The following is a 27,764-nucleotide window of genomic DNA, read 5'->3' as shown; positions in this document are numbered from 1 at the left end:
ATGAATCAGCTGTCTATAATGTGAAATGTTGCAGGAATAAAATTATGGCTCCAAAGAGTATCCAGAATACTTTATATATTAAATAATGAGTTTAATCACCTGCGTTGAGGAAGAGACCTGCTTCTAATACGCAGGAATAACAAGATGCATGGCTCCAATATTGATCTGGGATTATACTTCATAGATTTAGAAGATGCATGTCTTCAGAATCCAGAATAACACGTTATATATGTACATAATGAGTCTAATAATTTGCCTTGAGGAATGAACATGCCTATAATGTGGACTGTTGCAGGAATTAGATTATGGCTCTCTCCAATAAATCGAATTATATCATTTTAATTATTGATCTCCGATGAATGAACCGGTACATTTTTGAAGGCGGGTCTCTGGCTCTGCCTGGCAGGACGTCATCATCAAACCAGCCAATGAGCTTGCAGGATTTTTGCCGCTGCTCAGAGCGCCATGTTTCAAGACTGACGCCTGGGATGTATTGTAGCATAAACACACCGTGGCTAGTTTTATCTCACCGAACTAACGGCGTTTATAACGTCCACAACGCAATAAAACGAGCACTCGAAGAGACATGATCGGGTTTTGTTTTGTTTCTTAGGGGTTAAAGGTTAGCTGCAGAATGTGTTGATTTGAGCGCGACGTTAACCGCTACTGTGTTAGTGCCGGAAAGTGAAATGAGATTAGGGGGGATATGAGTCTGGATTTATGATGTTCATGCATCAGAGGTAAGATACAACTCTTTCTGCTGTTTATTTGCGTGAAGATCTACCTGGACTGTCGGTATTGATTGTTATTACTGCTTTATTTTTATAGAAGACTTACTTTATGGCGGTCGGATTGCTGACTGTGTGGATCCCTGATGTGGATATATGGACCTGCAATAACTAGAAGCTGAGCTCATAGCCTACTTCCGGGTTGTTCTATTTGCTGTTGTTCAGACTGTTGCCTGTGTTTTAGACGACAGTCATGTCGATTGATTTTGATAGCGCTGCCTTACAAACTCAGCATGAAGAAGAAGAGGAATATGATCAAGAGGACTACGCCAGGGAGCAGGAGGTAATTCAGTAACTCTCTTCTATCACCAGGTTGCTACAACAGCTTTCTAGATACAACCCTCAACCCTGGCAGTTAAAACACACACACACACACACACACACACACACACACACACACACACACACACACACACACACACGCCCCTTCAATGAAGCCCAAACACACCGTTGTAACGTGAAGCCTACAGCATGTTCATGTTTTTGAGTTCATCTCCCACATCACCAGGGTTATACATGGTTTTCACGATATTATTGAACCAAAACGACTCAATGGCAAATTACACTCTTCTGAATGCACATGTATTATAATTGCAGTGTGTAATAATACGAATATGTTTATTTCTAGATAAAAATTTAAAAAGCTCACTTGTAAATGTATTTAAAAAAAACAAAAACATCTCCTCGCTTGTATGTATTAAATCTACTGTTGATCCTAAATTAATTAGTTATCATTTCAGTTATTTATTTATTTATTATTATTTTTTGTCTGGTGTATGTAATCAAGTATATTTTCATTAGGTTAATTTAAAAATAGACTACCATTAAACGAAGCCGGCATATTTTATAATATTTTACTTATGTTTTTCTTTATATGCTTTATTCAAGATTCTTGTGAATTCTTTGCATACACAGTTTCATTGCTATTTAGGCATAATCAAGTATCAGCACTATTACGTAAAGATTGAGGGGTTGAATATGGTGGTGTGAGGGTTCCCATGTAAAATATGTAAATGAGAGACATAATTTATTCATTAATTGGTTGTTTATATGTTGATTAAAAGAATAGCTAATAATCAATCGAATAAGAAGTTTGTTAAAACCTAAATAATTCAACGTCTTGTTTGAATATTTCAGCATTTTATTTGATCATCTTTCTATTTTAATATTTGAATACATTTATTTCATGAGGATACTTTGGTACATCCCATGAAATAATGAAATGTCAACATCATCTCTCAAAGGAAATATGAGAGCCGAACGATGATTGCATTATCTATTCCGTTTGGTGTAGACGCAGAAGCATCCTCAAAACGAACCTCCAGAATCAAGTCAAGAAGACAAGAAGCTTTCATTGTCATTTCAACCATATATAGCTGACATAGTACACAGTGAAATAAAACAACGTTCCTCCAGACTTTGATTCTACATACAACAACAATCACAGAACAGAAAACACAGGGCTAAGGACTAGTAAGTGTCCGCGCCACAAAAAGTGCATGTGTGCAACCTGGTGCAAACAGTGCAAAGACAACACAAGACAGTGCAAGACAATACACAAAATAGCTCAGCCAGTAAACTGTTGTAAATAGACAAAGTGAACGGTAGCAAAAATGTAAACAGAATGTTGTGCAAAAGAGCAAATAGCTGCAATCCAGAAAAGATGTGCAAAAACGGCATGTAAACAGTTTATGGTAATGAAGTGATGCGAGTGGTACTGAAGACATGGATGTGCGAAGTGGGTACGAGTGTGTGTTGAGTCCGATTTGTACAGATCAGTCACACAATTGTGTGTAAGTTCAGTTCTGTGTTGAGGAGCCCGATGGCTTGAGGGAAGAACCTGTTACACAGTCTGGATTTGACGGCCCGAATGCTTCGGAACCGCTTCCTTGATGGCAGGAGGATGAATAGTGTGTGTGACTGGTGTGTGGGGTCGTCCACATGCTGTTGGCTTTGCGGATGCAGCGTGTGGTGTAAATGTCCATGATAGAGGGGAGAGAGAGTCTGATGATCGTTTTAGCTGTCCTCACTATCCTCTGAGAGGTTCAGAACAAAAAGGCATGATGTGAAAGAGCACGTTATATTGTTGTACTTTCGAATTCTATATTCCTTCGAGTTGTAAACCTAAACTCGATTTGACCTCAGGGATGAATAAAGTGATCTATCTATCCAAAAGGACAACTTGATCGAAAAACTGTAGTTACAGGCTAATCTGAGTTAATCCCTAAACATGGATTCTGTATAAACAGCTCTGCAAAGTTTAAAAAGCAGCTTCAACTGACTGACTTGCTGATCTGTTTCAATGACTGAGTAACTGAGATAAACATCATTTTAATATTCTATATTTTCCTTATAATTTGAAGCCCCGTCTTCCCTATTGCCTAAACTGCTTGATCTGTTAATACTGCAGACTCCTCTAAAGTAGCTTATGATCAATTAGTCATGACTGCAATCATTTTAGTTAATTATAGATTAAAATAATTATTTCATGTTTAACTGTTTGATTATGTAGCGAGCGCTGGAGGTTTAAATTGCACTGAATAAGTAGTTTTTATATCTACTTTTTATTTTTTGCCCAATACAAGTTTGTATATGTTGTGTTAATTGTCATCTCGATAATCTAAATTTCCATTTAGCAGAAAGTCAATCTTGCTGGTGATTGCATTGGATGCTGTATTTAATGCCATTGATATTTCAGGGTTTTATAACAGAAACCAATGTACATGCCTGGGCAAAAAAAGGGCCAAGCCCTAAATGGCAACCAATTTCTAACTAATTTGGTGTTAAGACCATAAAAAGTGTAACACTTTGAGGTTGGTCTTTATTTTTATCATTTTTTTACCCTCCTTTATGCTTTGAACTGTTTTCAGTAGGTAGAACCCATAAGGTGTGTTTGTGTTTAAAGACCAAATTCTTCCAATCAGATGCATGTAGACTCTGACTCATGCTTAAGAAATCTGGTGCACGATGGACCTGAACATTATTGGCTGAAGTGAAGAGCTGTCAGGCGTGTCTGCTTTGACTCTGTCAGCATGTGCTTCTAGTCTCTGACTGACTTTCTAAATGAAGAGACTGAAGAAACAAAGCAACAATGTCAGCTTACATGAGGATTTTTTCCTTTGGGCAGTAGACTGTACTGCTTAGGTTTGATGTTTAGACTGATCTAGGTTTTTATAAAGGCTGATAAAATGTCAAAGTCTTGACTATTTTTTTTAGCAGGCTTTGTAAAAATGTTTCTTTCTCCGCTGCAGGGGAGGAATGTTTCTGCTCCAGTTAACCAGACTATATGGAGTCTGACAATAGGCAAGCTGCAGGGCAGGACAGTGTAAAACCTTTTATTATATTTTTGTTTATTTCCTTAAGTCTGCTTAATCATATGACTTTGTATAGTTTAGCAACCAGAACTTGCAAGCACATGGTTTAGTTCCAGCTAACCTCTGTGTTTGCAGTGTGTCTGTTTAGCCTAAATGCATGAAAGTGTTTTTGCGTGTGAGGCGACTGTGGAAGATGTCAGGTTGATACAGGACTCTTTATTGAGAGTAAGTCTGTATGGTTTATCCTGTCTTCTGCCTGTGAATGATTCTGTATGTTAACCTGATAAAATGATTGTTTACTTCTCTTGTATGGCACATAAACTTTAACAATACCTCCATGTAGTCTAATCACAGGTGTGTTTGTGTAGACAGACTAAGTGGTGGTGTTTTTGTCAACAGTTGCCATGCAATAAGTTGCCATGCGATTTCGTGATTCATTGTCTCTCAAATTCTGTATAACTTGTGTCTTCTAGCTGCATAAGCTTTTAACTGACCTCCCAGATGATATGCTGGAAGATAGTCATGACTACTCACCAGAGCTGGATTACTCAACTTGCAGTCCTCAGAAAGACCATGACCGGTACATGAAGGGGTTTACTCTCAATCAGCTACCCTTTTTTTTTAACAGCATTTATTTTGTCTTTTAGAAATTTATAAATTGTTGTTTTTGTTTTTTTCCTTTATAATATGTAAGTCCTCAGCATGCTTGGAATGGACAGTCAGATCAGCCCCAACCTCCTTCTGCTGAAACCGTGAGTTTATTTTTTAAAATTCAGGTGTTAATAAGACTATGATGTGCATTTAAACACTCATAACTGGTAATGAACATATGGGTATCCATAGTTCTGTGTGTAAGGCTGGTTCTGGTTTAAAAGTTTGTTTAGCAAGACAAGAGTAAGCAACAAACATCAAATTCTCTGGGGTTTTGTCCAAAAAGCTTAAAATAAAAGTTTTCCAAAAGCTTAAAATAATCCATCTGATATTTGTGATAGTAAAGAGTATTTGTTTGAGGTATATTGTGTCACTGTTTGTAGATCATGGACTTAATTATTATTTTTTTGACAATATTATATTTATTTACTTTTTAAAGAATCCCGGAGATGCCTATAACCAGTCCGATCATCAGGGTTATATGTATAGGCATGGCCATTTTCATCAACTCCAGGGTAGGCCAGAACATTTAACCCATGGCTGGGATTCACAACAGGGCCATCAGTATGAGTCTGGAGACTATGCCTACTCCTCTACTGGAACTGTAGAATCTAATGCTACCACCAACTTCTCGGTTGAGGAAGACTACGAACAGGAACCATACCCCCACACAGGTCACCACCCTGGAGCAGATGGCCAAGACTATGAAGAACATGCCAGCATCAGAAACCACTTTCAGGTGCCTATTAATTGCAAACATATTGATGTGTGTGCATTTGTATTTACAAACATTCTGGGGGGGTCGGTCAGTACATTTCTGCATGTTACTAGGTCAGTTTGTGAATTTCTTCACTGCTTGATATTTTATGGTTAACGGAGTCCCAGACTGCTGAAGTGTTTGGTGTGCAAAAGTCGCCAGCGCTTTACTTATTTCATAGCTGAAGAAACTTCCACCGGCATAAACATGAGCACAAAAACAGTGCAGCGGAAGCTTCATGAAAAGGATTTCCATATCTGAGGAGCTGCATCCAAGGAATCAGGAAAGTAGTGTCAGAAATCAGAAATTTGGATGGTGTGGTATAGAACTTGCCACTGGACCCTGAAACATTGGTAACATGTTCTGGGTTTGGCAGATGCCGGGAAAATGTGCATTGTGCCAGATGTAAAGTTTGGTGGAGGAGGGATAGTAGTATAGGGCTGTTTTTCAGAGTTTTATCAGTGGAGGTAAATCATAATACGTCAGACATTTAAAGGAAGAGTTCAGGGAAAAGTCCTTTTCTATTCCAGCATGACTGTGCCTCGGTTCACAAAACTGGGCCCATAAACACCTGGTTGGATGAGTTCGGTGTTAAAGAACGTGAAACAGAACCTGACCAGAACCCTGTCCTCAGCCCCATCAGACACATTTTGGATAAACTGGAACGGTGCTTGCAAACATCAGTGTCTAACCTCACAATTGCTCTGCTGGATGAATGGGCAAAAATACTCTGGGGAAACTCCAAAATATTGTGGAAATTTCTCCTAAACCAATGAAGCAGCACAAAGTGGGCGGGATGGACTCCATATTAATGTTTGTTTATTTAGATTGTGATCTCATCACGGTCCCTGGTGGTGTAATGGTTAGGTGTCCCAAAACATTTGTCCATTTGCTTGTGTGTGTGTGTGTGTGTGTGTGTGTGTGTGTGTGTGTGTGTGTGTGTGTGTGTGTGTGTGTGTGTGTGTGTGTGTGTGTGTGTGTGTGTGTGTGTGTATGTATATATATATATATATATATATATATATACAATATTTGCCAAAACTAATATCAAACCTTATCCTGTGATATTGATAGAAATTTGATAATGGAATTGCTGGCGACCAAGATGTTGACTGTTACAAAGCCAGCTATCAGCCACATAAACCTGCAAGGCAACCAGACATGTTCAACATTCAGGCATCTCATCAGAATGGCCACTTTGACCAGCTACAAAAAGACTTCCTTGATTCATCACCATGTGAGTTATGTGGTGACTGCAGACTGAAATGTCACTGCGATTGTTTTTCGAATGTACTGAACACAATATTATTCCATATGTACTGAACATAATTAAAATGGAATAAATAAGTAAAGAGTTTGTAATCGTCACACGTTTCAGCTACTGTTGATGCCCAGGAATATGCTCAGGTGAAAATTTTAAACAAGGCTCAATTGAGGCAGATTGAGGACTTGGAGCAGAAACTTGAAGACAGCAGGCGAAAAATGAGATATCTTGAGCATCAGTTTGCTATCGTAAAAGGTAAGCTAACGTTCTAAAGACACAAAGTTTTTTTCTGGAGCCTTTTGGTGCCTGATTAAATTGATATGTGTTTGGTGATTTGCTGTAAAACAATAATATATCTTAATCCACAGTGCTACTGTATAATACCAGGGGGGGAAAAAAAAGAATTGTGATTGAACACTGAGAAGAAAAAAAAAATGTTAATCATATTTTTTTTTAACATTGCTTTTTCCCAGATGAAAAGGATGGGCTAATGTTATCACTGAAGGAGTCCAGTCATCTCCTAGAGGAGGCAAAAGAGTGCGAGTCTCGACTACAAGGGAAAGTCCTGTCTTTGGAGCGACAGATTCAGACTCTTACAGAGAGAGACCACGAGGTAAAAATACAGTACTGTGAATCATGCGTTGCCCACAGCGCTCACTCTGTGTGTCTGTAGCTGATCAAGAGCCTTGTTTTGATTGTTTGTGTAGAACATGAAGAAGCTGTGTGCTGCAGAGGCTGCGGTAGACAGTCTGCAGCAGCAGATGATGGAGCTGTGTCGCTCTGACACGCTGACACGAGCACGGGAACAACATGACCGAGACATGGTGGCCATGAGGGAACAGCATGAAGCTAAAGTGCTTGGCCTGCAGCAAAAATTAGACACGCATAGTCAGAATCTGGAGGAGCAGGTTAGATCACTTCAGAATCTTCCTCATTATTAGTCATTTTTATCAAGTTTTCTGTTGTAGAAAATCTGCCTTAGGGTTTGACGTCTTGTGTATTGAGTTGCTTTTCTATTCACTTCAATTGTATAAAGTTATTATGAGTTATTGTAGCCTTTCTGTGCGCTCTTAGCGGTCTCGTTGTAAGATTTCTGTCATCAACAAGACTTCTCTACACAGAACTGCTGCTTTTTATTGTACTAGTCTGAGTAAACTCTAGACATTGTTGTGTTTCTGTGTGCATGTGTGAAAAACCCAGAAGCCCAGCATTTTAACGAAATACTCGATCCAGCCACCAAACGTTATGCCATGAAAAATACTGACTCGTGTTTCAGTAGAGGGCATTACAAGTCCTTGAGGACCCCAGGTTTTATAGATGCACATAAGTGAGTGTGTGTGTGAGACAGGTGCAGGCGGCCCAGAGGCTGCGGGAGCAGGTGAGGCAGCTGGAGAGACAGAGAGAGGAAGAGCAGGTGGACAGAGCTGCAGTCATCAATGCTCTCACGCAGCGTTTGGAAGAGAGCCAGCAGCAGTGTGCCAAGCTGCTTCAAACTGGTGTGTGTGGGTGTGTGTGTGTGTGTGTGTGTGTGTGTGTGTGTGTGTGTGTGTGTGTGTGTGTGTGTGTGTGTGCGTGTGCATTGTCTTGTCCCAGTAGAATGTTAATTCAGTTGAACCATTTCACCAAAATTTAAATGAGACGGATGAGTGATTTAGCAATTACCCTTAAAAGGAGTGCAACTCAAAGGTCATATTGTGTGCCATATGTTGTGTTTTATTCCCCCTATGGCGTAGGGCTGCACAGTTGATTGCTCTCACTCTGTTCTCCCTTGTAGAAGCCTGCAATATTCATAGTAACACTAATAAACTAGTGTATGTAAAATTACTGCATTTATATAAACACATCATTGGCATGGTACATTTTTATTTATTTATTTTTTTAATCTGCTGGTCTGTTTTTTAGGGTGTGTGCAAGAGATGAGTCAGATGCAGATAAAACTACAGCAGGCCCAGTCTAGTCGTAATATAAGTGAGAACATGAACAAAGCGCTCCAAGTAAGTAAACCAGTCTTCCACCTTATTTGGGCAACCCGGTAATATTGATTGTTTTTTGTATTGTAGTTACTCCTTTGTTTTTCTGTAGGAAGAGTTAAATGAGTTGAAAGAGCAAATCACCTTGTATGAGTCTGCTGTGAAGTTCGGAGCAGTTTCTTTTGACTCGAATCCAAACTGGACAAACCAGCTCTCGGAGTCCTACGTAGATCTCGGAATTAAGAAAGTTAACTGGAAAGATGGTAGAAATCACAGGTAAATTATTTTACATGGTGCCTTTGAAAATCATATGAATATTTAATGACTTGGTAGGAATCAGGGTTTGATGTGAATAGGATTTAGTTGAACATTTTATATTATTTTTTTGTTTGTTTTTCAAGAATCTGTTATTTCTATTTTTCCCCATAGCACCCCAGTCCTGTCAGACTCTAGCCTGCCTAAGGAGGACTTGATAAAAGAGCTGAAGACTGAGCTGCAGCGATGTCTCGCTCAGCTGAAAGCAAAGAGGGAGAAGATCTCCCGCTTACAAAAGGAGCTTCAGACCTCACAGAATCATGTGGAGCAGCTACAGACCCAGCTTCAAGGAGCTGAGAGAAATGTTAAAGACTTTGTGGTGAGTCTCTTCTGTGTATGTGTGCGATATTTGCTATACATAAAAAAAAAAGTCTTTGGTACTAAAAACTGTGTGCTGTGTGCACTCATGAATATCGTAGGTAAGGGAGAGCAGCCTGGAAAAGCTTTTGGAGCAATCGAACACGACTCCTCACAAAGAAGTGGCAAGACTGGAAGAGGAACGACAACAGCTCCAGAAACGTGTAGAGGTCCATATGCAGCAAAATCTTTTTTATTTTTGTACTCTTGTGTTATGAAAGGTGTATGTGTGACCGTGTTATTTTTTATTTTTTTGCTTAAATAAAACGTTCAGAACATTCCTGCTTTAAAACATTAATTTCACAAATTAGATTATGCATTGAGTGACTTATAAAAGGTTCATGGCTCTGTTGGAGAATTGATTACACGTTTTGGATGATGATTAGTGGTTTGTTATTAACTCTTTACCACCAAGACCTATTACTTTGATAGATTTTAACAACAGCCATTAGTATAATGTGTATCTCAGCATATCAATGTACAGATTAAACCTTGAGAATGTACTCATTCTAATTCACAGGATTTAAAGAGAATGATGGCTTAAAAGTTTTAAAGTGAATGTAGGAATTTTTTTTTTTTCTTGGAAATCATAAATAGTAACTTGTAGGATTTTTGTCTATAATCAGAATATTAATTATTCTACACAGGATTGCTTTTGTATTAAAATGAGGTTTGGGATATTTTAATTGTAGGTGCTCGAGTTAAGAAATAAAGACCTAAAGCAGAGCGAGGAAAAGGTGAAGGCAGCTAATTCGGAGCTTTGCACCAAGATGAGGGAGATGATTCAGGAGCTCGACCAGGAAAAACAGGAGGCTGAAGAAAGGTAAGAACACCAGCGGTTTCTCATAAAAGGGAACCTTGAGAAGTGATTCAATTTTATATGCAATTGCTGGTGTGTGTTCAGATATGAGAGAACCCAGCAGCAGTACAGAGATGATGTGGTTCAGCGTGTTCGTGTAGAACTCGACCAGGAACATGCAGATCATATTGAGCAGCTTACTGCTCAGCATCAACAGCACATCCAGCAGCTCGAGTAAGCCAATTATGTGCAAAAACACCCATTTGAAAATAGTGTGCAGGTTTTCTATTAGTCAGTTTTATGAGCGTTATAGTAATTATGTTCCTAATGGTTCCAGTGTGTATGCTGACTTTCTCTTGCGTTCTCTCCACAGATCTAAATTAGCTGAACTTAGTCAAGAAGTATTAGCTGTGCAGGAATGTTACATCTCTGTTTGTAAAGAAAAGGATAAACTTGAGGAAAACCTTCAGACCCAAATTAATGAGGAGAGAAAACAGAAAGACAGTGAGGTGAATTATTTTTATATTCTGCCATCCCTTATCGAACATGAATTACACATTTAAAACATTTTCTCACAATGGATAATAAACATTGAATTTATTGTTATGTTCTGTAGGTAAAGAGGCGACAGGAGGTGGAGGAGGCTCAGGAGAAGCTGAAGGCAGATTTTGCCTCCCAACACCAGGAGGCTTTTGCCCAGCTTAAGGCTCAGTGGACCAAAGACAAGGAGACAGAGATACAGTTGCACGTCACTAAGCAGCTAGCCTCGGCCAAAAAGAGCTGGCAGGAAGGACAGCAAGAAGTGAGTAGCATACTTAACAAATATAACGAATTAAAAAAAACTACAAAACGATTGTCAGCACAGTGTTGATCTGTATACCAGTGTTTGAGAATGTGTGTCTAATCTCACTCCTTCAGTTGGAAAAGACATGGGAGCAAAAACTGGAAGAGGCCTTGAAAGAAAAACAAAAAGCCAAATCTACAGAAACACATGATGGCTCCTGTCAGACAGAAAGTGTGGATTCTGTGACCCGGCTTTTCTCTCTGGAGCAGCTCGAAGACAGACTCAGTGCCCAGAGGATGGCGCTGCAGCAAGAGTCTGACAGCAAGCTCACCAAAGCAGTGGAAGAGGCAGTGAAGGGCAAAGAGAGAGAGCTGCAGCAGAAACATGTACAGGACATGGCATTGCAGGTCTGTTTCATACAGTATGTAAGGCTTTTTCAGGTCAAGAAAAAAATCCTGCAGTACAGTAGCCTATAATTAATGAGCATATGTACCCTTTCGATCCTTTAACTATTAACATATGAACATATGAATATATTCTAGGGCTGTCAATCGATTAAAATATTGAATCGCACATTTATATCTGTTCTAAATGTACCTTAATTTACAACTTTTATTTTTTAGGTTTTTAATACACTAACTAATAGTAACAGATGTTATAAATATATTCATTATTAATAATTTTTTAATATGAATTTCTTTTGATATGTCATGTTTCTCTAGATATGTAATTTTAATTTTTTTTGTTAAATACGGTATGGGTTTTTTTTTTTTTTTTTTTTTTTTAAAGAATTATGTAACGGCTCCTTGTCGCTTTCCCTCAGTTCGCGGTAAGCAGGCTGAAAAGAAATCAATGCGGAAAATGTCTGCGAATTTATTTATTAATATATTTTTTAAATAATAAGTCACAGAAATGCGCGCCGCGTTAATTGTACGTTAATAAAATCTGTGCCGTTAAAGAGAATTTTGCGCTAACACGTTTATTTTGACAGCCCTAATATATACACATAATTGATAGAACCAACCTTGGTCAGATGCTGTTGAGTAAATGTCTATCACAGGATGACTGTTTTTAGTGCAGTAGTTCTGGTTATAATTTATTTCGCAGGTTTATTTTAATGAGCTTGTTCTAATACTTTGTATCTGTAGTAATTATTTAACAGGATAGACAATAATATAGGCCAAAAAAGGAATAGATCAAGTAATTTATTATTAATAATAATATTTAGAAAAATGTATAATGTGCAACCTACATGCGATTATGGTGGCTTTATTTAACATTTATAGACAGTTTATTCCATGTCTGTACTTTATAACCGTATAATCTAAGGTAAAGCTGTTCGTTTAATGTTTCCCACATACTGAATATCCTAAGGGCAAAGACATTTGCACTGTACATATTCTCTGTGACACGACAAGACGAGGAAAATTGTATAATCTGATGTGGACAAACAACTATATTGCAAGTGATTACAGGAACTTACTTTGTTTGTGGATATTGTACAATATTAAATGTAAGTGTAAATGACTAAAAAGTAGGAACAGGTCATTATTAAAAAACATTTTAATGAATCATTAAAAAATATATATATTTTATTATATTATTATTATTATTATAAAAATTTAATAATTTATTTTACTTTGATATAGTCCAGTATTAAATAAATGTAAAATATTTCTACCAAAAATATTGGCATCTCATTATATAGAGATCTATGGCCATTGTTATTTTGGGATGTTACATAAACATGTTTAAAACTCCATTCAAGTTATTGTTGCACCATAATTGCCCATAAATACTCAGTAGTTTTTTTGGGCTTACATTATGATAAAAAATACACACATTAGTTCCATAATATGTGCACTGTTTCAGGATATCACTAGTTCTTTTTCGTCCTTTTGCAGATTGAATGTGCTGTGTCTAGAGCTTGGAATCGCTGGCTCCATGAGATGTCGTCCCTCCCAGAGTACAGCGCCAGTTTGCAGACAGAGAGAGAAAAGTGGGAGACGCTAAAAGAGCAACAGATTGAAAAACGGGTGGGTTAAAATTAAAAACATACAAAAACTGAAACAAACAAAAAAGATTTGTATAATTATAAAAAAAAAATTATTATAGACTGCTTTAATGTGGCTGATTAAAAACAAAGAACCACTTGACTGTACAGTATTGCTTCAGTCTCTTATTATTTTATCATCTGCGGGGGTGACTAATCATTATTAGTTAAAAAAAACAATCATTGTTACCAATCAGAAGATGTATTTATTAACTGATCTAAAGGCCCTTTATATCTTCAACATTTAGGTAACCTTAGAAGTTAAAGCAGCTGATGACAAATGGCTGGAGATGATGAGTAGAAAATGCAAGGAGCTTGAGGATTATGTGCACAGAAACCAGGAGCTTCAGGAGCAGCTAAATTCCCTGAACAATCGGCTGAAAGACTCTACTGAAGAACAGAAGACTGTTCTCAAATCTGAGCTCTCTGCAGCCAGGGCTTTGTGGAACACTGAAAAACAGAAGGAGATTTCGTGTCTTAAGATGCAACTCCAAGGGGACCATGAGAGCTTAAAGGAACAGCTAGAGAGAAGAATAAAAGAGACTCAGGAGGAGGTGCACAGACAGGGGCAAAAACATCTACAGGAAGCCATGTGGAGTAAAGAGCAGGAGTGGAGGAGTCAGCAACAGCTCAAGTAATGATCAAAGACCACTCTTTGACTGATCATTATAAAACTTGGCATGATAGTGTTGCTGTCGTGTGAAGATATACTCACTGTTTGCTAAATAGCACCAGTACTCACAAAACAACCTTTTTTTTTTCTTCAGGTTGCGAGAAGCTCAGCAGCAATTAATAGAGGAGGTCCTGACCGAGTTAAAAGAGGTGCTGAATGAGGTCCAGGAGCAAAGAGAGGTTAATGAGGAGCGAGAGAGAAGGGAAAGTGGTGTGAGTGCTAGACTCAGGAGTCTTTGCAAAGAAGCACTAGCCAGAGTTGTAGCCAACACCAAGCAGGAGTTGGTGAAGGTTGGTAATGCGAAAGCATTCATTGTTTGTACCCCCATTTGTAGCATGAGTTACAGTAAACAATGTCATCACATTTCCCTGAGGTAAAAAAAAAAAAGTTTGTAGTTTTGTAGAATGCTTTAATTAATGATGCCATCAGACATTTGTTTCTATTAAGTGCCAAATCTGTAAAATTCATTCTTTTTCTGGAATAAAAAAAACTTTATCAGTAGAAAGAGTTTCTGGTTCAACTGTGCGTTACCAATGTAAATGTTTATGTATGGATAAACTACAAGTAGCTGTAAAGCCACTCAACGCCCTCCAATTCATATTTCATATTCAAAACCCAACTCAGCAGTTTGCATAACATGTTTCAACTAAAGGAACTTTTAGTATAATGGTAAGTAATTGACTATATATAACATAAATACTGTGAATAGTGATCAGGAAAAAAAATGCAGGAGAATTCCTAAAAAATACTTTGTATTTGTGCGTCATGTTTTATTATGGAAACTATGTGACACTATATTTTTTTTTGCTATAGAGCAGTGAGGAGAAGTTGAGGCATGTTCTGAAGGAAACCCAAGAACAACACGAAAAGGAGCTTGATCAAATACGTAGTATGTACCCTCGTCCTGCTGGAATTGCTCTTGTTCTTTGAGATCATTCATGTTTTTAGATCTTATGAACACTTGCATGTTGTACTTTGCAGCCTCACTGGTCCAAAGGAAGGAAAGTGTCTGTCACAATATGAGTTGTAATGACACCATTGGCAAACTCCAGAATAAAAATCGGGAGCTTCAGAGACATCTGGAGAAGGCCTGTCGTCAGCTTCAGCACACAGTCCGAGAGCACAAGAGCGCAATGCACAAACTCAAAGGTCCTTAGCGCTCTGCATTCGCTTTGACTTCTCCCAAGATTAGCATAAATATAAATATTAATCTTTTTGACAACTTTTCTAATTCATGAATTTACAAGTATTCTCATTTATGTTATTCTTTTATTTTTATTATTTAGAAGAGCATGAAGAAATTTTGCAAAAAGAAAAGGAAAGCCATGCCAAAGCAGTCCAGCAGGCCAAATTGTCTGCGTGCAAAGAGTCAGGGTTTGTACTTTTTGAAAATGTTTTTGTACAATATAATATGAAAACATTGCTCTGCACTTGGCCTTCCATGCAAGGTTAATTATTTTTTTTTGGTTTATAATCTGTTACAGTGATTCAGTCAGTCAACAGGATCTTCATGCTGGCCTTGAAGAAATGAATCAACAATATATGAAAGCTGTGCACAAAATCAGAGGTCTGTGAATTTCTGTTATTTAACAGTTAATTTCTATAATATCGAAGTTCTATTTTAAAGTTTGTAGTCGTAGTTTGTCTGTAGTTAATTAATGGTGTGTTGTGCAGGTGACATGCTGCGCTACCTGCATGAGAGCAAAGAGCGAGCAGCTGAGCTGATCAGAGCCGAGGTCCTCCGAGAGAGGCAGGACACGGCCCGCAGGATGCGCAGGTACTACCTCACCTGCCTGCAGGAGCTCCTGGAGGAGGGAGGACAGACCACTGGGTAAGAGTTTCATTTCTTTTAGCCTTTTCTACTAATGCTTTTTTTTTTTTTTTGGCTAGACCAAGCAAAGTTTTTACAATTTTTATTTATTTATTTTGTATTTCTTTCTTTTTATTTTTTACTGCTGCCTCATCATATCCTTTAAAACCCAGTGCTGAAAAGAAAATCATCAACGCTGCTAGTAAACTGGCTGCTATGGCCAAAGTGCTGGAGACGCCTGTAGTCAAAAAGAAATTACACAGAAATCCGGATGGACAAGGTGCAAATTGTTTACAGTTGTTATTTTTTTCAATGTTTATAAAAAAAAAAAAAATGTATAGTTTTTATTATTACTAGTTGTAGTCATAATACAGTTTTTATGGAAACCTCATATTTATATGCATGTTTATCGTAGATCCATCATCAAACTCTACAGAAGATTCTAAAGTTGACCATCTTGCCAAAGTGTCAGGTGCTCCATCAAGCCAAAGTCGTTCTACCGTAACCGTGTCCCATAAAGTTTGCAGGAATGAGCAGCGGCAGCAGATGAAGGTCCTCACTGAGACCAGCTCTGCAGCCCAAACAGACAAAATAAAAACTGCAGGCAAAGCTTCTCAACCCGACTTCAAATCTGTGAAGACAAATGCTGCTAAAGTTCCTGATGTACCCGAACCTGTGACACCACACTCGCTCCACTCTCATCATCCCAAATCCTTCCGTGATTTTGCTTCATCCAGTGCACATTTTAGTTCTGTAGGCTCTGTGAATGTGACACTGAGGAAGCAGAGCAGGGAGGAGTACCTGACCGGGACAGAAACGGGAAAAGCCAGTGAACGTCTTACTCCTCAGGTAGCGGATGAGCCTTTCCTCGTTGAAGAGGCGCCTGTGAGAGATGATGGCCAGAGTGACTGGAGTTTATCCAGTAATGGATCCATTTTTATCAACAACATTCATCTAACCTCCTCCCATCCCGGCAAACATCCAGAGCCAGTGAAATCATTTTCATTGACTGGGCCGACTCTAGATGACCTGGACTTTGGAAGCACAGCTGGTGATAACTCTGATGTAACTGTTTACAAAGAGATTGTCAAAAAGCCATCCAAAAAGTACACAGGCATTAAGCTGACTAAGACCAGAGAGCCAATCCCAGGCTCAGAGGATGAGGCAATCCGAAAAACATGTACTAAAAGTTTACTTCCTCAATTCAGAATATGCCAACAAGACAGTGGGTTTGACAGCCCAGCGTCTCTGATTCAGAAATGAAATGTGTCTGTCCTAATAGTTTTATATATTTGTGTGTATGTGTGTGTTAGCCAGTTATACTGTGATTTGACTGAATATTGATGTTTGTCATGATTTTTTTATCTGTTTTTCTACTGCCCTATAAGAATTAAAGTTTAAACTTTTACTAAAATGCCTTATATTCCAAAAAATCATTAAACCTGCTCATTTTACCAGAAAGCCTTCAGGTTGCATTTAACATGCTATTTTTTTTTTTTTTTTATCATCACTAAACTTTTGTTTTACTGGTGCACTGAATCTCAAATCAAGCGCCCAGATCCTGCATGAACAATTTAAACCGGCAATTAAAACCGTCCGTGTGGAAACAGAAAAAGTTCCGTTCGGTGACTTGATGATTTACGTCATTTAAAACACCGTAATTACTTTGAAACATTTACAAGAATTTTTGTCTTTATGCTCAATATTGAGTACGGTTTCACTAATAATAAACATACGTTTGCATTAAGCACCAATATTTGTCCCCGCTTTTTTTGATTAGAGTATTCAAAACTTGTAAAGTGTTAATTTACGTAGATTTAGAACAGATTAAAAAATGTGTGATTAGGTTGCGATGTTAATTCATGACAATCATGCAATTAATTACGATTAAATATTTATAATCGATTGACAGCCTTTATAAATTTCATATTTCCTTTTTTTTTTTTTAGACGTCAATATTTTGTTACATTACGCTGAAAGCAGTTGTACTAGATTTAAAAATCACGAGTGCCTCTGTCAGTATCAAACCCAGATCCATGAGAATCAACAGTTGCTTCAGAGAAAAACATGGAGATGTACATTCCATTACAAACTCCACCTACTCTCAGTTTAGGCCACAGTATGTGGTTGCCATATTGTAGGAGAATCTGCAGACTGTCAAATCAAGCTGTTTTTAAACATTTTTATTGTAGGATATTATAGATGAGTGTTGATCTATGACTAAATCTGCAGATCCAAGATTCTTAAACTGATTAAAGAGCACAGCGTTCATCCTTTCTGTGCTGCATATCTTTTGGTTTTGACTGTGAAATTAAGTGATGAGAGCTGTTGACTTTCCTGAACAGTAGACTGTTGTAATTTAAAGCTGTTTTAATCATGTACAGGTGTTCAGATCCAAGCTTTTGTGTGTGTGTGTGTCTCAGTACTGCATGTTTACTGGTTTACATGCCCATGACTACTGCATTTTATCATATTGGGATTCTTTTGAGGAACTTTTAAATGATTCCAGATGCAAAAGCAGGAACAATTGTTCAATTTCTTCACTCTAAAAGACACAAAGCCTTTCTGGTTTACATTAGGAATTCCACTTTAATGCCCTGCAGTACCTCATTACGTATTTTAATGTTTATTTAGTTTTTATATATATATATATATATATATATATATATATATATATATATATATATATATATATAATTTATTCATTTTATGAAGACATTGGTTATGGGCAGCACATTCTTGTCCTTGCATACCAGTTTGCGTATTAGAATTCTTGTACATTCTCCTCTTGGTTATTGGTTTTATAGGATCTTTTTTTGTTTGTTTGTTTTTTGTTTTTTTTTGTTTTTATCTTGCAACATCGGAGTGTATGTAATGTCTAGGAATGTTCTAATAATTCTTGATAAGTACCTGATATAATTCTCAATTACAGTTGTTTTATTGCACTGTAGAACTTCATATTCTTCAAATTGAAGGTGTTGTACTTTTTTTTTTTTTTTTACCTCGTGTATGAATATGTTAAAAATAGTGAGGTTTTGCATTCAGACACACAGAAAAAACCCTACACTCTTACAGATAAAGCAGATCGGGGTATGGGAGCTGATTCACTTCAGATCTCATGGTAGATCTCCTTGCATGCCTAAGAAATTTGCAAACGAATTACCCTTTCAAGTGGATTTGACTTGTTCAAATCTGGCAACCCCTGAAGAGGACTTGTGAAACGGATAGATTTCTCCCATGTGTCTGCTCTGCGTTGGAGAGTTTAAAAAGCTTTCCGCTTTTTACAGTGTTGCACTTTGAGTTTCTTCCTTGCTTCAGCAGAGCTGCGGCTCCTCGTCTCGCATGGACATGTGGTACATGTGGTTCACTTTCCTGGCTGGCCTGTGTGCTCTGCCCGCGGTCCTCAGGACACTGTGTCCCTATTTTGTGCAGGACTGCGCCTACATGCTGCACGTTTTGCGCTGCGGTGCGCGCCTGGAGCTCTACAAGAGGAGAACTCGCTTCTACAGCATTCTCGACTGCTTCCTGGATGCCGTGAGGAAACACCCACACAAGCCCTTCATCCACTTCATGGGAGAGACGCACTCGTACTCAGAAGTGGACCGGGAGAGTAATAAAGTCGCTCATGCTCTGCAGAAGGTGGCTGGACTGAAGGAGGGTGACATTGTGGCCCTGCTGATAGGTAATGAGCCTTGCTTCATTTGGACCTGGCTCGGGCTGGCGAAACTCGGCTGCGCTACTGCACTGCTCAACTTTAACATCAGGTCCAAATCCCTGCTGCACTGCTTCTCCTGCTGCGGGGCAAACGTGCTCCTAGTCACCCCAGGTAAACGTGCTCCTAGTCCCCCCAGTTAAACGTGATCCTAGTCCCCCAGGTAAACGTGACATCCGTCACCATGATCACTCCATACGAGACCATTTGACTGGTCAGATGTACTGAATTATTTCAGAAAACAAGTAGTAGAAATCGTCAAATCGGTCATTTTCAAACTTGAGATAAAAAAAAGCAATGAATATGGTTCCCGTTAGATTCATGTGACTGATACTATTGAACAAGTGCTTGAGATTATTCAACAAAAGAATGAGGTAAGAGTTCATTTCAGCAGTCAGTTTTTAGAAGTAGTCTATAAAATATGAATTTATGTTCGTGCCATATAAGTGTGTTCCTGATGAGCGAGCCAGTGGTGACAGTGGCAAGAAAAAACTCCATGAGATTGAGAGGAACCGGACTCGACACGGAGCTCGTGCTCATCTGGGTGCCACCGAATGTCCATTCATTACAGTTCCATCATTGTTGAGGTCTACTGTTTAGTGATAGACTTAGATATAGAACTGCTCATGTAAATTGCAGTCCCGAGCCATTGTAGTAGACTGTTTATATTAATTACAGTCCATATGCACCCTCTTAGTTCTTGAGTTGCTCAGTAACCTTATGGATCTTTCTTAGTCCCTCTGACACATTTTTACAGGTTCTTACAGCTGTCTTCACAGTTGCTGGCTGCTCTCATGGGAAGGGGTCAAAGTGTATTTATATAATACACAGACGCTTGGAGAAACTTCTCACTTTTCATCTAACCATAATTCATTTCCATTCAAGTTTGTTACAATTTTGTTTTGTTTATTTTAACACTAAGAAACTTGTGGCTCCACAACAAATGTATACTTTTAAAGGATTTCAAGTTGGCCACATAAAAAAATCTTCTTCTTTCGGCTTCTCCCATTAGGGGTCGCCACAGGGGATCATCCGTCTCCACACCCCCTGTCCTCTACATCTGCCTCTTTTACACCAACTACCTGCATGTCTTCCCTCACCACATCCATAAACCTCCTCCTTGGCCTTCATCTTTTTCTCCTTCCTGGCTGCTCCATTCTCAGCATTCTCCTACTGATATACCCCATGTCCCTCCTCTGCACATGTCCAAACCATCTCAATCTCGCCTCCCTCACCTTGTCTCCAAAATGTCCTTCATGCACTGCCCTTCTAATAAACTCATTTGTAATTCTGTCCGTCCTCATCACTCCCAACGAAAACCTTAACATCTTCAGCTCTGCTACCTCCAGCTCCACCTCCTGTCTTTTACTCAATGCCACTGTCTCTAATCCATACAGCACAGGTCTCACCACAGTCCAATAAACTTTCCCTTTCACGCACGCAGATACCCTTCTATCACAAATCACTCCTCCACCCACTCCACCCTGACCACATAAAATACATTGTCATCTAAAGATCTTTTGTCATCCCATCACACGGAGGCAAACCTGAGTATATGTCCCTGAAACCTTTGGCCATGACCACCTTCTATATATTAGATCAAAATATATCTGGTAAAAGGGAAAAGCCCCCAAACCTACTGTTAAATATTGTTTGTTAATAGTGATGTTTTTGCTGGTTGATGTTCCAGCAGCTCGCCTAAAGCTTGATAGCATCATAAATTCTGATAAATGGGCATCATAAATCACAACTTCAATTCCTCTACCATGAAGTTCAGGCTTGGGCAGAAATAACACTGAATAAACATAAATAAGATCATCATCATCCAGATCAACAGTTTAACACTGTAGTTTAGTTGATTCTACATTGATCTCTTTATTCACAATGAGGATTCACCTGCTTGGGGCAGAATTGAACTGATGACTTGTACGTTCTGCTACAGAGCTCTGCGGTGCCGTTGAAGAAATCCTGCCCGCTTTAAAAGAGCAGAGCATCAGGGTGTATGTGCTCTCTGATGCATGCAGCACAGATGGCATTGAGGGCATCTCTCAGGCCATCGCACAGGCCCCCGATGAAGCGCTTTCTCCATCCCTCAGGGCTAATGTTAAATGCCGCAGCACAGCACTGTACATCTACACATCTGGAACCACCGGTAAGAGACTACACAGATGTCACATGCTTTCAGACAACACTGAATTTTACTCTACACACAAAATGACCTAATAAAGCATTGACGAAAGGTTACGTAATATCACTAGCTGGTTTCTATACACAGAGGTGACGAGGGAAAGGTCTCTTGGCAGTGGTAATCTGGGTCAGATTAGTTTGGCTTCACTTCTCCACTTAAAAGAAAGTGTTCCCCCTCAATGATCTCCTTTATGCCTTGATAAGACTTGTATTGTGATGTTAGTGGTAGGATAATAAACAAACTTGAATGTTAATTTGTATTTATTACATTGTTCGATTTGCCTTGCCTTGGTTTCAGGTCTGCCTAAAGCAGCCACAGTGACTCACGAGAGAGTCTGGGCTGCTTCATTCATTCAGAGGGTTTCTGGAGTCACGTCTGAAGACGTGTTTTACCTCAACCTTCCTCTGTACCACAGCGCCGGCTTTCTTATAGGATTCACCGGCTGTATCGAGAGAGGTACGTTTTCTTTTCAGCCTTAGTGTTATTCTTTACTGTTCATAAACCTTTGTGATATTATAATATAATAAAGAAATAGTTTATACCATGTATATTATACCGTGTTTATTACGATTCCTACATCTGATTAGTAAGGAGGTGTGGATTTATTGTGTGTAATAGTAAGGGTGTGATATTATTTGAGCTCAAGTCACAATAAATTGGTTATATAGCAAATATTTAGAGGGAGATCTGTATGACCAAAACTACACAGTCTTATAATAAACAAATTTAGATCATATGGTGGTTTATGCTGGGTTTTTTTCATCAGTTTGCGACAGTCAGTATTAAGTTTTCCAACAAAGTAAAGTCTTCAAGATAGATTTGGGATTGGATTTTTGGATTTGGTTTCTGTAACATGACCTGCTGTGTATGTTTTTATCTTCTCTTTTTTCTTATTTGTGGTAAATGAACTGTACTGTGTACAATGTGATGTTTTATTATTAAATAAAATACTGTAATGGTTGTAAAATTGGCGTGTTATAAGAGGAATAGAACACTTCAGAACATGCTGTCATTGTAAATTCTCAGGTCAGGCTGCATTGCACCAACCTATTGTCGATTATTTCCCCCAACCGCATACACATCATGTTTTATTCCTTACTTAATTTAAGTATGTTTTTTTGTGCATTGTTTACATTTCCTGTCCTGGTTTTAGGGAATACGTTTGTTCTGCGGAGGAAATTTTCAGCCTCTCAGTTCTGGGACGACTGCAGGAAGTATAATGTTGCAGTGATGCAGTACATTGGGGAAACAATGCGTTACCTCTGCAATACACCAAAGGTCAGCATTTTGTTTCTGTGTAATACACTGCATTTATTTAATCAAGAGTTTTCTCATTTGAGTAGGATTAGGATTTTTTTCCCCCAGCTAATTTATTGTGACACACACACACACACACACACACACACACACACACACACAGTGATCCACCCATTATTATTATTGTTGGCTTTGTCTCTGTGACGTTTCCCACAGAGAGCTGATGACCGAGACCACAAAGTGAAGATTGCTATAGGTAACGGTGTCCGGCCCGATGTGTGGAAGGAGTTTTTGAATCGCTTTGGCAACATTTACGTGAGGGAGCTCTACGCTGCCACAGAAGGAAACATCGGGTTTATTAACTACACCACAAAGGTTGGAGTGGTTGGCCGGGTTAACCACCTCCACAAGGTAAGTTTATTGAACTCCAAGAGCGTTTATAAAACTCACAGTGAAGAGCATTGTGAATGATAGCTCATTCCATACGGTCTCTGTTAGAAAATCTTCCCCTACGCCCTGATCAAGTTCGACATTGGGAAAGAGGAGCCTGTGAGGAACGCAGATGGACTTTGTGTGCCAGCAGCTCGAGGTCAGTCAACTCCTGCTCACCTCATTAATGAAATACACATTAATACCCAGGGTTTCTGTGGAGTCGTAAGAAGTCAAAAATGTAGATATCGAAATTTTAGGCGTGAAAATTCACATTTGCTGTTTTAAGTCATTTTAAACAGGTCTTAATTTACAGATGTAAATGTAACGCTGCCTCTGGAGCTCGTTGAGATGTTTTCCTGCAGCACTGTTTTTTTGGAATGTGTTGTGGTTCTTTCTTTCGCTAATCCGAATATAATTCGCTCTATTACAACTACAAATGAGACCAACAGCCGATCAACTTTCTGTTATCGGTGCAAATCTCTTGTATTGTAGCTTAGATGTAAAACAAATTTTGTTTTTCAGCTATGGTGATGTGCAGGTTTAGCGATACTTGGCTTGGGGGGGCAAAAAAATAATTTAGGGCTTGTTGCTAACAACTTGTGTGTGGCTGTTTTTAAATGTCTTGTCTTATATTTGGCGAAACTGTGAAACCTTCCTTTATACTGGGTGTATAATAGGAATGATGTAAATGATCTTGCAGGTGAGCCTGGGCTCCTGGTTGGGAAAATCACCACCAAATCTCCGTTTGTTGGCTACGCTGGAAACAAGCTGCAGACGGAAAAGAAACGACTCAGAGACGTGTTTGTTAAAGGCGATCTCTATTTCAACAGCGGCGACTTGCTGAGAATCGACAATGAAAACTTTGTCTACTTTCAGGATCGAGTTGGAGACACTTTTAGGTAAATCCTGCAATGAATGGAACTTCTTATCATTAGCAAAATGTGTAATTATTATATTTATATGAAGAACGTCAAGTTGATGTGGTAAGTGGTAGCTTGTGCACGTTGCTGTGGATTCAGGCATCTGCCAAGTGCTAACGATGTAAATGATACACTTTGGCATGTTTTCTAGATGGAAAGGTGAAAACGTCGCCACAACCGAAGTAGCAGATATTCTCAGTATGGTGGACTGCATTGAGGAAGCGAACGTCTACGGCGTATCGGTCAAAGGTAGACCTTGTGTGATTTGGATATATATTTATTCCTCATTGTAATCCAAGGCCAACTCCATAACCTAATGATTGCTAATTTCTTCTTAAGGGCACGAGGGCAGGATTGGAATGGCGGCTGTGGTTTTAAAAGAAGGGAAGGCGTTTGACGGCGTTGACGCATGTAGACTTGTAACGAACTACCTCCCGGTTTACGGCAGACCCCGTTTCATTCGCATTCAGGTAAGCCGTGTTTATAACCCAGTACCGCTGATTGCATTGCTTTCAGTCTTTCTTTTTGTGCCAAGCTCAAGTTCTTTTTTTTCTTCTTCATCAAAGCACATTTCTCTTTCAGAGTTCTTTGGAACTCACAGGAACTTTCAAGATGAAAAAGGTGAAGCTGGTGGAGGAGGGCTTTGATCCAGCGCTCATCCCTGACCCGCTCTACTTCCTTGATCTAGTTGAAAAGAAATACATCACCCTCACTAAGGAAATGTACAATTTAATGATTGCAGGAGACATTAAACTATGAGTGTGGAAATGTAAAGAAAAGACAAAAGTATTCTATTAAAAATGAAGTGGTTTTGTGTGTAGACTAATCTCAGGGAGGATCCTGGCTTCATCTTTGTCAGTTTTTAAATATCCAAATGAGCTAACAAACCATTATGCTGTGACGACGATCGATGAAATGTAACGTGTTTTAATGATTGTTTGAATAATGTACATTCTGTTTTATAAGTAACAAATACACTTTTCCATCACACATGGTGGTTCGAGCGTGGTGCTGTGAGAAATATCCACATCTTAAAAGATCTTTTTTCCCCCTCCTCTAGCTTCCAGCTGTAATAACTACTGAACCGGCGTTAAGTAGGGCAAAGGGCGGCATGGGGGAATGAAGCCTAGAGACTTTCTAATGCAGAGTAGAAGTACTTATCAACTCTACTGGAGCTTGTGCTCTTTTTATCCACTGCTGAGGGTCATTACCCCATGAGATAGCGTCAAGACAAACTTTGTACCTTTCCTCACACACACACACACACACACACACACACACACACACACACACACACACACTACACACTACTTACCTACAGTTATTCACATTGCTGACACTACAAGCATGTGACATTACTTCAAAAATGAATTTATTTAATACAGTGGTATATTTAGAAATGTGCAGCAAAAAATTATATATAAAAAAAAAAATTTAAACTAAAAGATGTCAGCCTCATAAAGAAAAGAAACTCAGATTGGGTAGAAGCTGTTTTATATCAAAAGAAAAAAAAAAAAAAAAAAAAGTACTGATGTGCCTTATTAAATTGTTTACTAATACAAAAATACATTTCAGGGCACACAATACAGCATCCAGTATCACAAAGTACAGGACCACTCACCACAGCGGCCCCTTCTTTAGTACAGAGTCATTAAATTATTGAAACCGAGCATTTTCCTATTCTGTAAATAAGAATAAAAATGTGTTCTTACTGTTAAAAATGCCATCGAGTAGAGATTTATGTATAGGATGGTAGAAAATTTTTTTTCCCCCTCCATTTTATATTTTTCATTACTTTTATGTTCAGTTCCAAGGCTCAGGGGTATTAGTTTAATACAAACATAACTAATGTATTGGGGGGTTTTTTGTTTGTTTTTTGCTTGTTTTACCTTTTTTTTCCCCCTAAGAATTTTTCCCCTTCAATTTTTTTATACAAAATAACAAAAATGTACAAAAGTTCATTTACAGCGAACCAAGGCCATGTGCTAGCAGTATATACAGCTATAATTTAAACATATCCTAGTGTTTTTGTATATCTTTTGACTTCATATGCATAGCAGTAAAAGAAAGCATACCTGTTCATTAGCCTCGATTATTGGTGTGCTAAATCCAATCCACTAACATAATGGGTAAGAGAATTTAAATATCCTTCATGATTTTACTCAACAACTAAAACACAAACGTTTGCATGTGGTTCTGTTAATGTTAATATGCAGGTAAGGCATCACTGCTCGCAGTGTAAAGATGGGGAAGTTGGTGTTCTGAACGTAGTAGCAGGCGTCTGGACCTGAGTCGTAGCACATGCATAGATCTCTAGACAGCAGGAGTTTTGCCAGTGTGTTCATCTATGGTAAAACATCACTAGAAAAGGTCTGTTCAAAATTGTAGAACTCATTTAAAGCCCATGAAAAAGGTTCACCAGCAATGAGCAGAAAAGTTCTAATCCTTCACAAACACGTCTTTATGACATTTGAGGGTCCGTCGTTCAAGTCCGCAGAAAATAGGCTCAGAATTACGCAGATCCACAGCAGTCCTCACGTACACCCGCGAAAGCAACACGCGCATGACCACAGACTTCACAAACAAAAAAGGTAAGCGGGAAACTTTTTTTGTTTGTGAGCAAAGATGCAGATGTGTAATATTTAAAACAAATTATTTATTTTCCTTCTTCATTTAAATTCTTTTTTTTTTTTTTCTTTTTTTCTTTTTAAACAATTTAGGCAAATGCCAAATGGAATTACTTCAGTCTGTCTGTAGTACTGGTCATGCATATTCTTTTCATTTTAATAAACTCATTCATTCTGTCCATTTTATATTTGGCAAGCCTTCAAGCACCAAAACAAGAACAATAAGAATGAGTTTTGTAGGGATTCAGCACCAGGGGGAGGTGCTCTTATTGTCCTCCAAGCAAAATAAACTCGGTCTTGCAAATGTCCACAAAACAAGAGAACAGAATGACACGTGTGTGAAAGGGGGTGGCGAAGAGAAGGGGAGGAAAGGAGGGAAATAAAAGGGCTTCGTAAATGTTCTTCAACGACACTTTGCCTCTCAGTAACAGACCAGCTGTCGCCCTCTTCAGAAGTGGTCAATAAGTACAGACACACAGTTCGCGCCCACCAGGTAATTGGGGTCCCCTGGGAGAGATTTATTCTGCCAGCATTTGGGGTCACCTGTAGAGAAATCAGAAGGTAAGCAAATGGAATATAAATCTATAGACTGCCAACATCAGTGTGTTTAATCTAATAATAATAAAGTCTGGTCTGGAGACCTGCAGGAGTTAAAAGTAAAGCAAAGCCGGGGGGCTATTATTTTCTATTAAAATAAATACAAAATAATAGTGAAACCCTACATTATCATTATTATTAATACATTAATCATAATTAAGTATACCAGTTAATATGAAGTGTAATATATTTATAGTTGCTTTGAATTGCCTTTTTAAACTGAATGGGTTTAATCGAAATGTAATTCGGACTATTGTTCCAATAAAAGGATTATTATAATATATGTAAACAATGAAAATATTATCTGAATATCCGCAAAATGTTCATGCAATAAATCAGAACTTATTTTAGCAGCTGAAGGGGTTCTGCTCGGAATTCATTTCAATGTGTAAATTAATTTACAAACTGGGTTTTTCATAATTATACAGCAAAAACATCAGATTTTAGTTCTGCAAGCATCATATGGAAGAGAAAGAGTTCAACTGGAATGGAAATG

General features: G+C 38.5%; 3 protein-coding genes across 17 annotated transcripts in view; 2 read left to right on the top strand and 1 right to left on the bottom strand.

Moving 5' to 3' along the window:
* Nucleotides 1-477: 477 nt before the first annotated feature.
* Nucleotides 478-16,989, top strand: cep152 (centrosomal protein 152). 3 transcript variants are annotated; one of them, XM_046860034.1, is made up of 29 exons: nucleotides 478-740; nucleotides 829-1,071; nucleotides 4,576-4,682; nucleotides 4,797-4,854; nucleotides 5,193-5,492; nucleotides 6,585-6,747; nucleotides 6,889-7,029; nucleotides 7,248-7,387; nucleotides 7,482-7,682; nucleotides 8,123-8,270; nucleotides 8,677-8,768; nucleotides 8,857-9,020; nucleotides 9,174-9,378; nucleotides 9,479-9,586; nucleotides 10,109-10,239; nucleotides 10,321-10,449; nucleotides 10,589-10,724; nucleotides 10,832-11,017; nucleotides 11,134-11,406; nucleotides 12,904-13,035; nucleotides 13,301-13,686; nucleotides 13,820-14,015; nucleotides 14,539-14,614; nucleotides 14,707-14,874; nucleotides 15,012-15,099; nucleotides 15,210-15,292; nucleotides 15,400-15,556; nucleotides 15,709-15,815; nucleotides 15,951-16,989. In XM_046860034.1, exons 2-29 carry the CDS (start codon nucleotides 982-984, stop codon nucleotides 16,796-16,798), a joined length of 5,013 nt encoding a protein of 1,670 aa, XP_046715990.1. In that variant the 5' UTR covers nucleotides 478-740; nucleotides 829-981; the 3' UTR covers nucleotides 16,799-16,989. The 3 variants fall into 3 exon arrangements, with proteins under 3 accessions (XP_046715990.1, XP_046715991.1, XP_046715992.1); XM_046860036.1 differs by lacking the exons at nucleotides 478-740; nucleotides 829-1,071 and adding exons at nucleotides 3,882-3,932; nucleotides 4,040-4,327; XM_046860035.1 differs by lacking the exons at nucleotides 478-740; nucleotides 829-1,071 and adding an exon at nucleotides 3,822-4,327.
* Nucleotides 16,990-18,739: 1,750 nt separating this feature from the next.
* Nucleotides 18,740-25,034, top strand: LOC124392808 (very long-chain acyl-CoA synthetase-like). Its single transcript, XM_046860037.1, has 10 exons — nucleotides 18,740-19,361; nucleotides 21,190-21,399; nucleotides 21,733-21,891; nucleotides 22,589-22,713; nucleotides 22,909-23,103; nucleotides 23,191-23,281; nucleotides 23,825-24,023; nucleotides 24,196-24,293; nucleotides 24,384-24,514; nucleotides 24,627-25,034. Exons 1-10 carry the CDS (start codon nucleotides 18,878-18,880, stop codon nucleotides 24,801-24,803), a joined length of 1,869 nt encoding a protein of 622 aa, XP_046715993.1. The 5' UTR covers nucleotides 18,740-18,877; the 3' UTR covers nucleotides 24,804-25,034.
* A 1,767-nt stretch (nucleotides 25,035-26,801) lies between these two features.
* The window catches only part of tjp1b (tight junction protein 1b), a 72,118-nt gene continuing 71,155 nt past the window's right edge, over nucleotides 26,802-27,764 (bottom strand). For all 13 annotated transcript variants that reach the window (XM_046860020.1, XM_046860022.1, XM_046860021.1 and 10 more), the window contains one exon: nucleotides 26,802-27,214. In XM_046860020.1, coding sequence (XP_046715976.1) covers nucleotides 27,120-27,214 — 95 coding nt within the window. In that variant the 3' untranslated portion in view covers nucleotides 26,802-27,119. The remainder of the gene's footprint in view (nucleotides 27,215-27,764) is intronic.

This window comes from Silurus meridionalis, chromosome 10 (genome assembly GCF_014805685.1).
Source record: "Silurus meridionalis isolate SWU-2019-XX chromosome 10, ASM1480568v1, whole genome shotgun sequence".
Taxonomy (NCBI): domain Eukaryota; kingdom Metazoa; phylum Chordata; class Actinopteri; order Siluriformes; family Siluridae; genus Silurus; species Silurus meridionalis.
The sequence above is the reverse complement of the archived record's forward strand: the minus strand, read 5'-3'. Positions and strand labels throughout refer to the sequence as shown.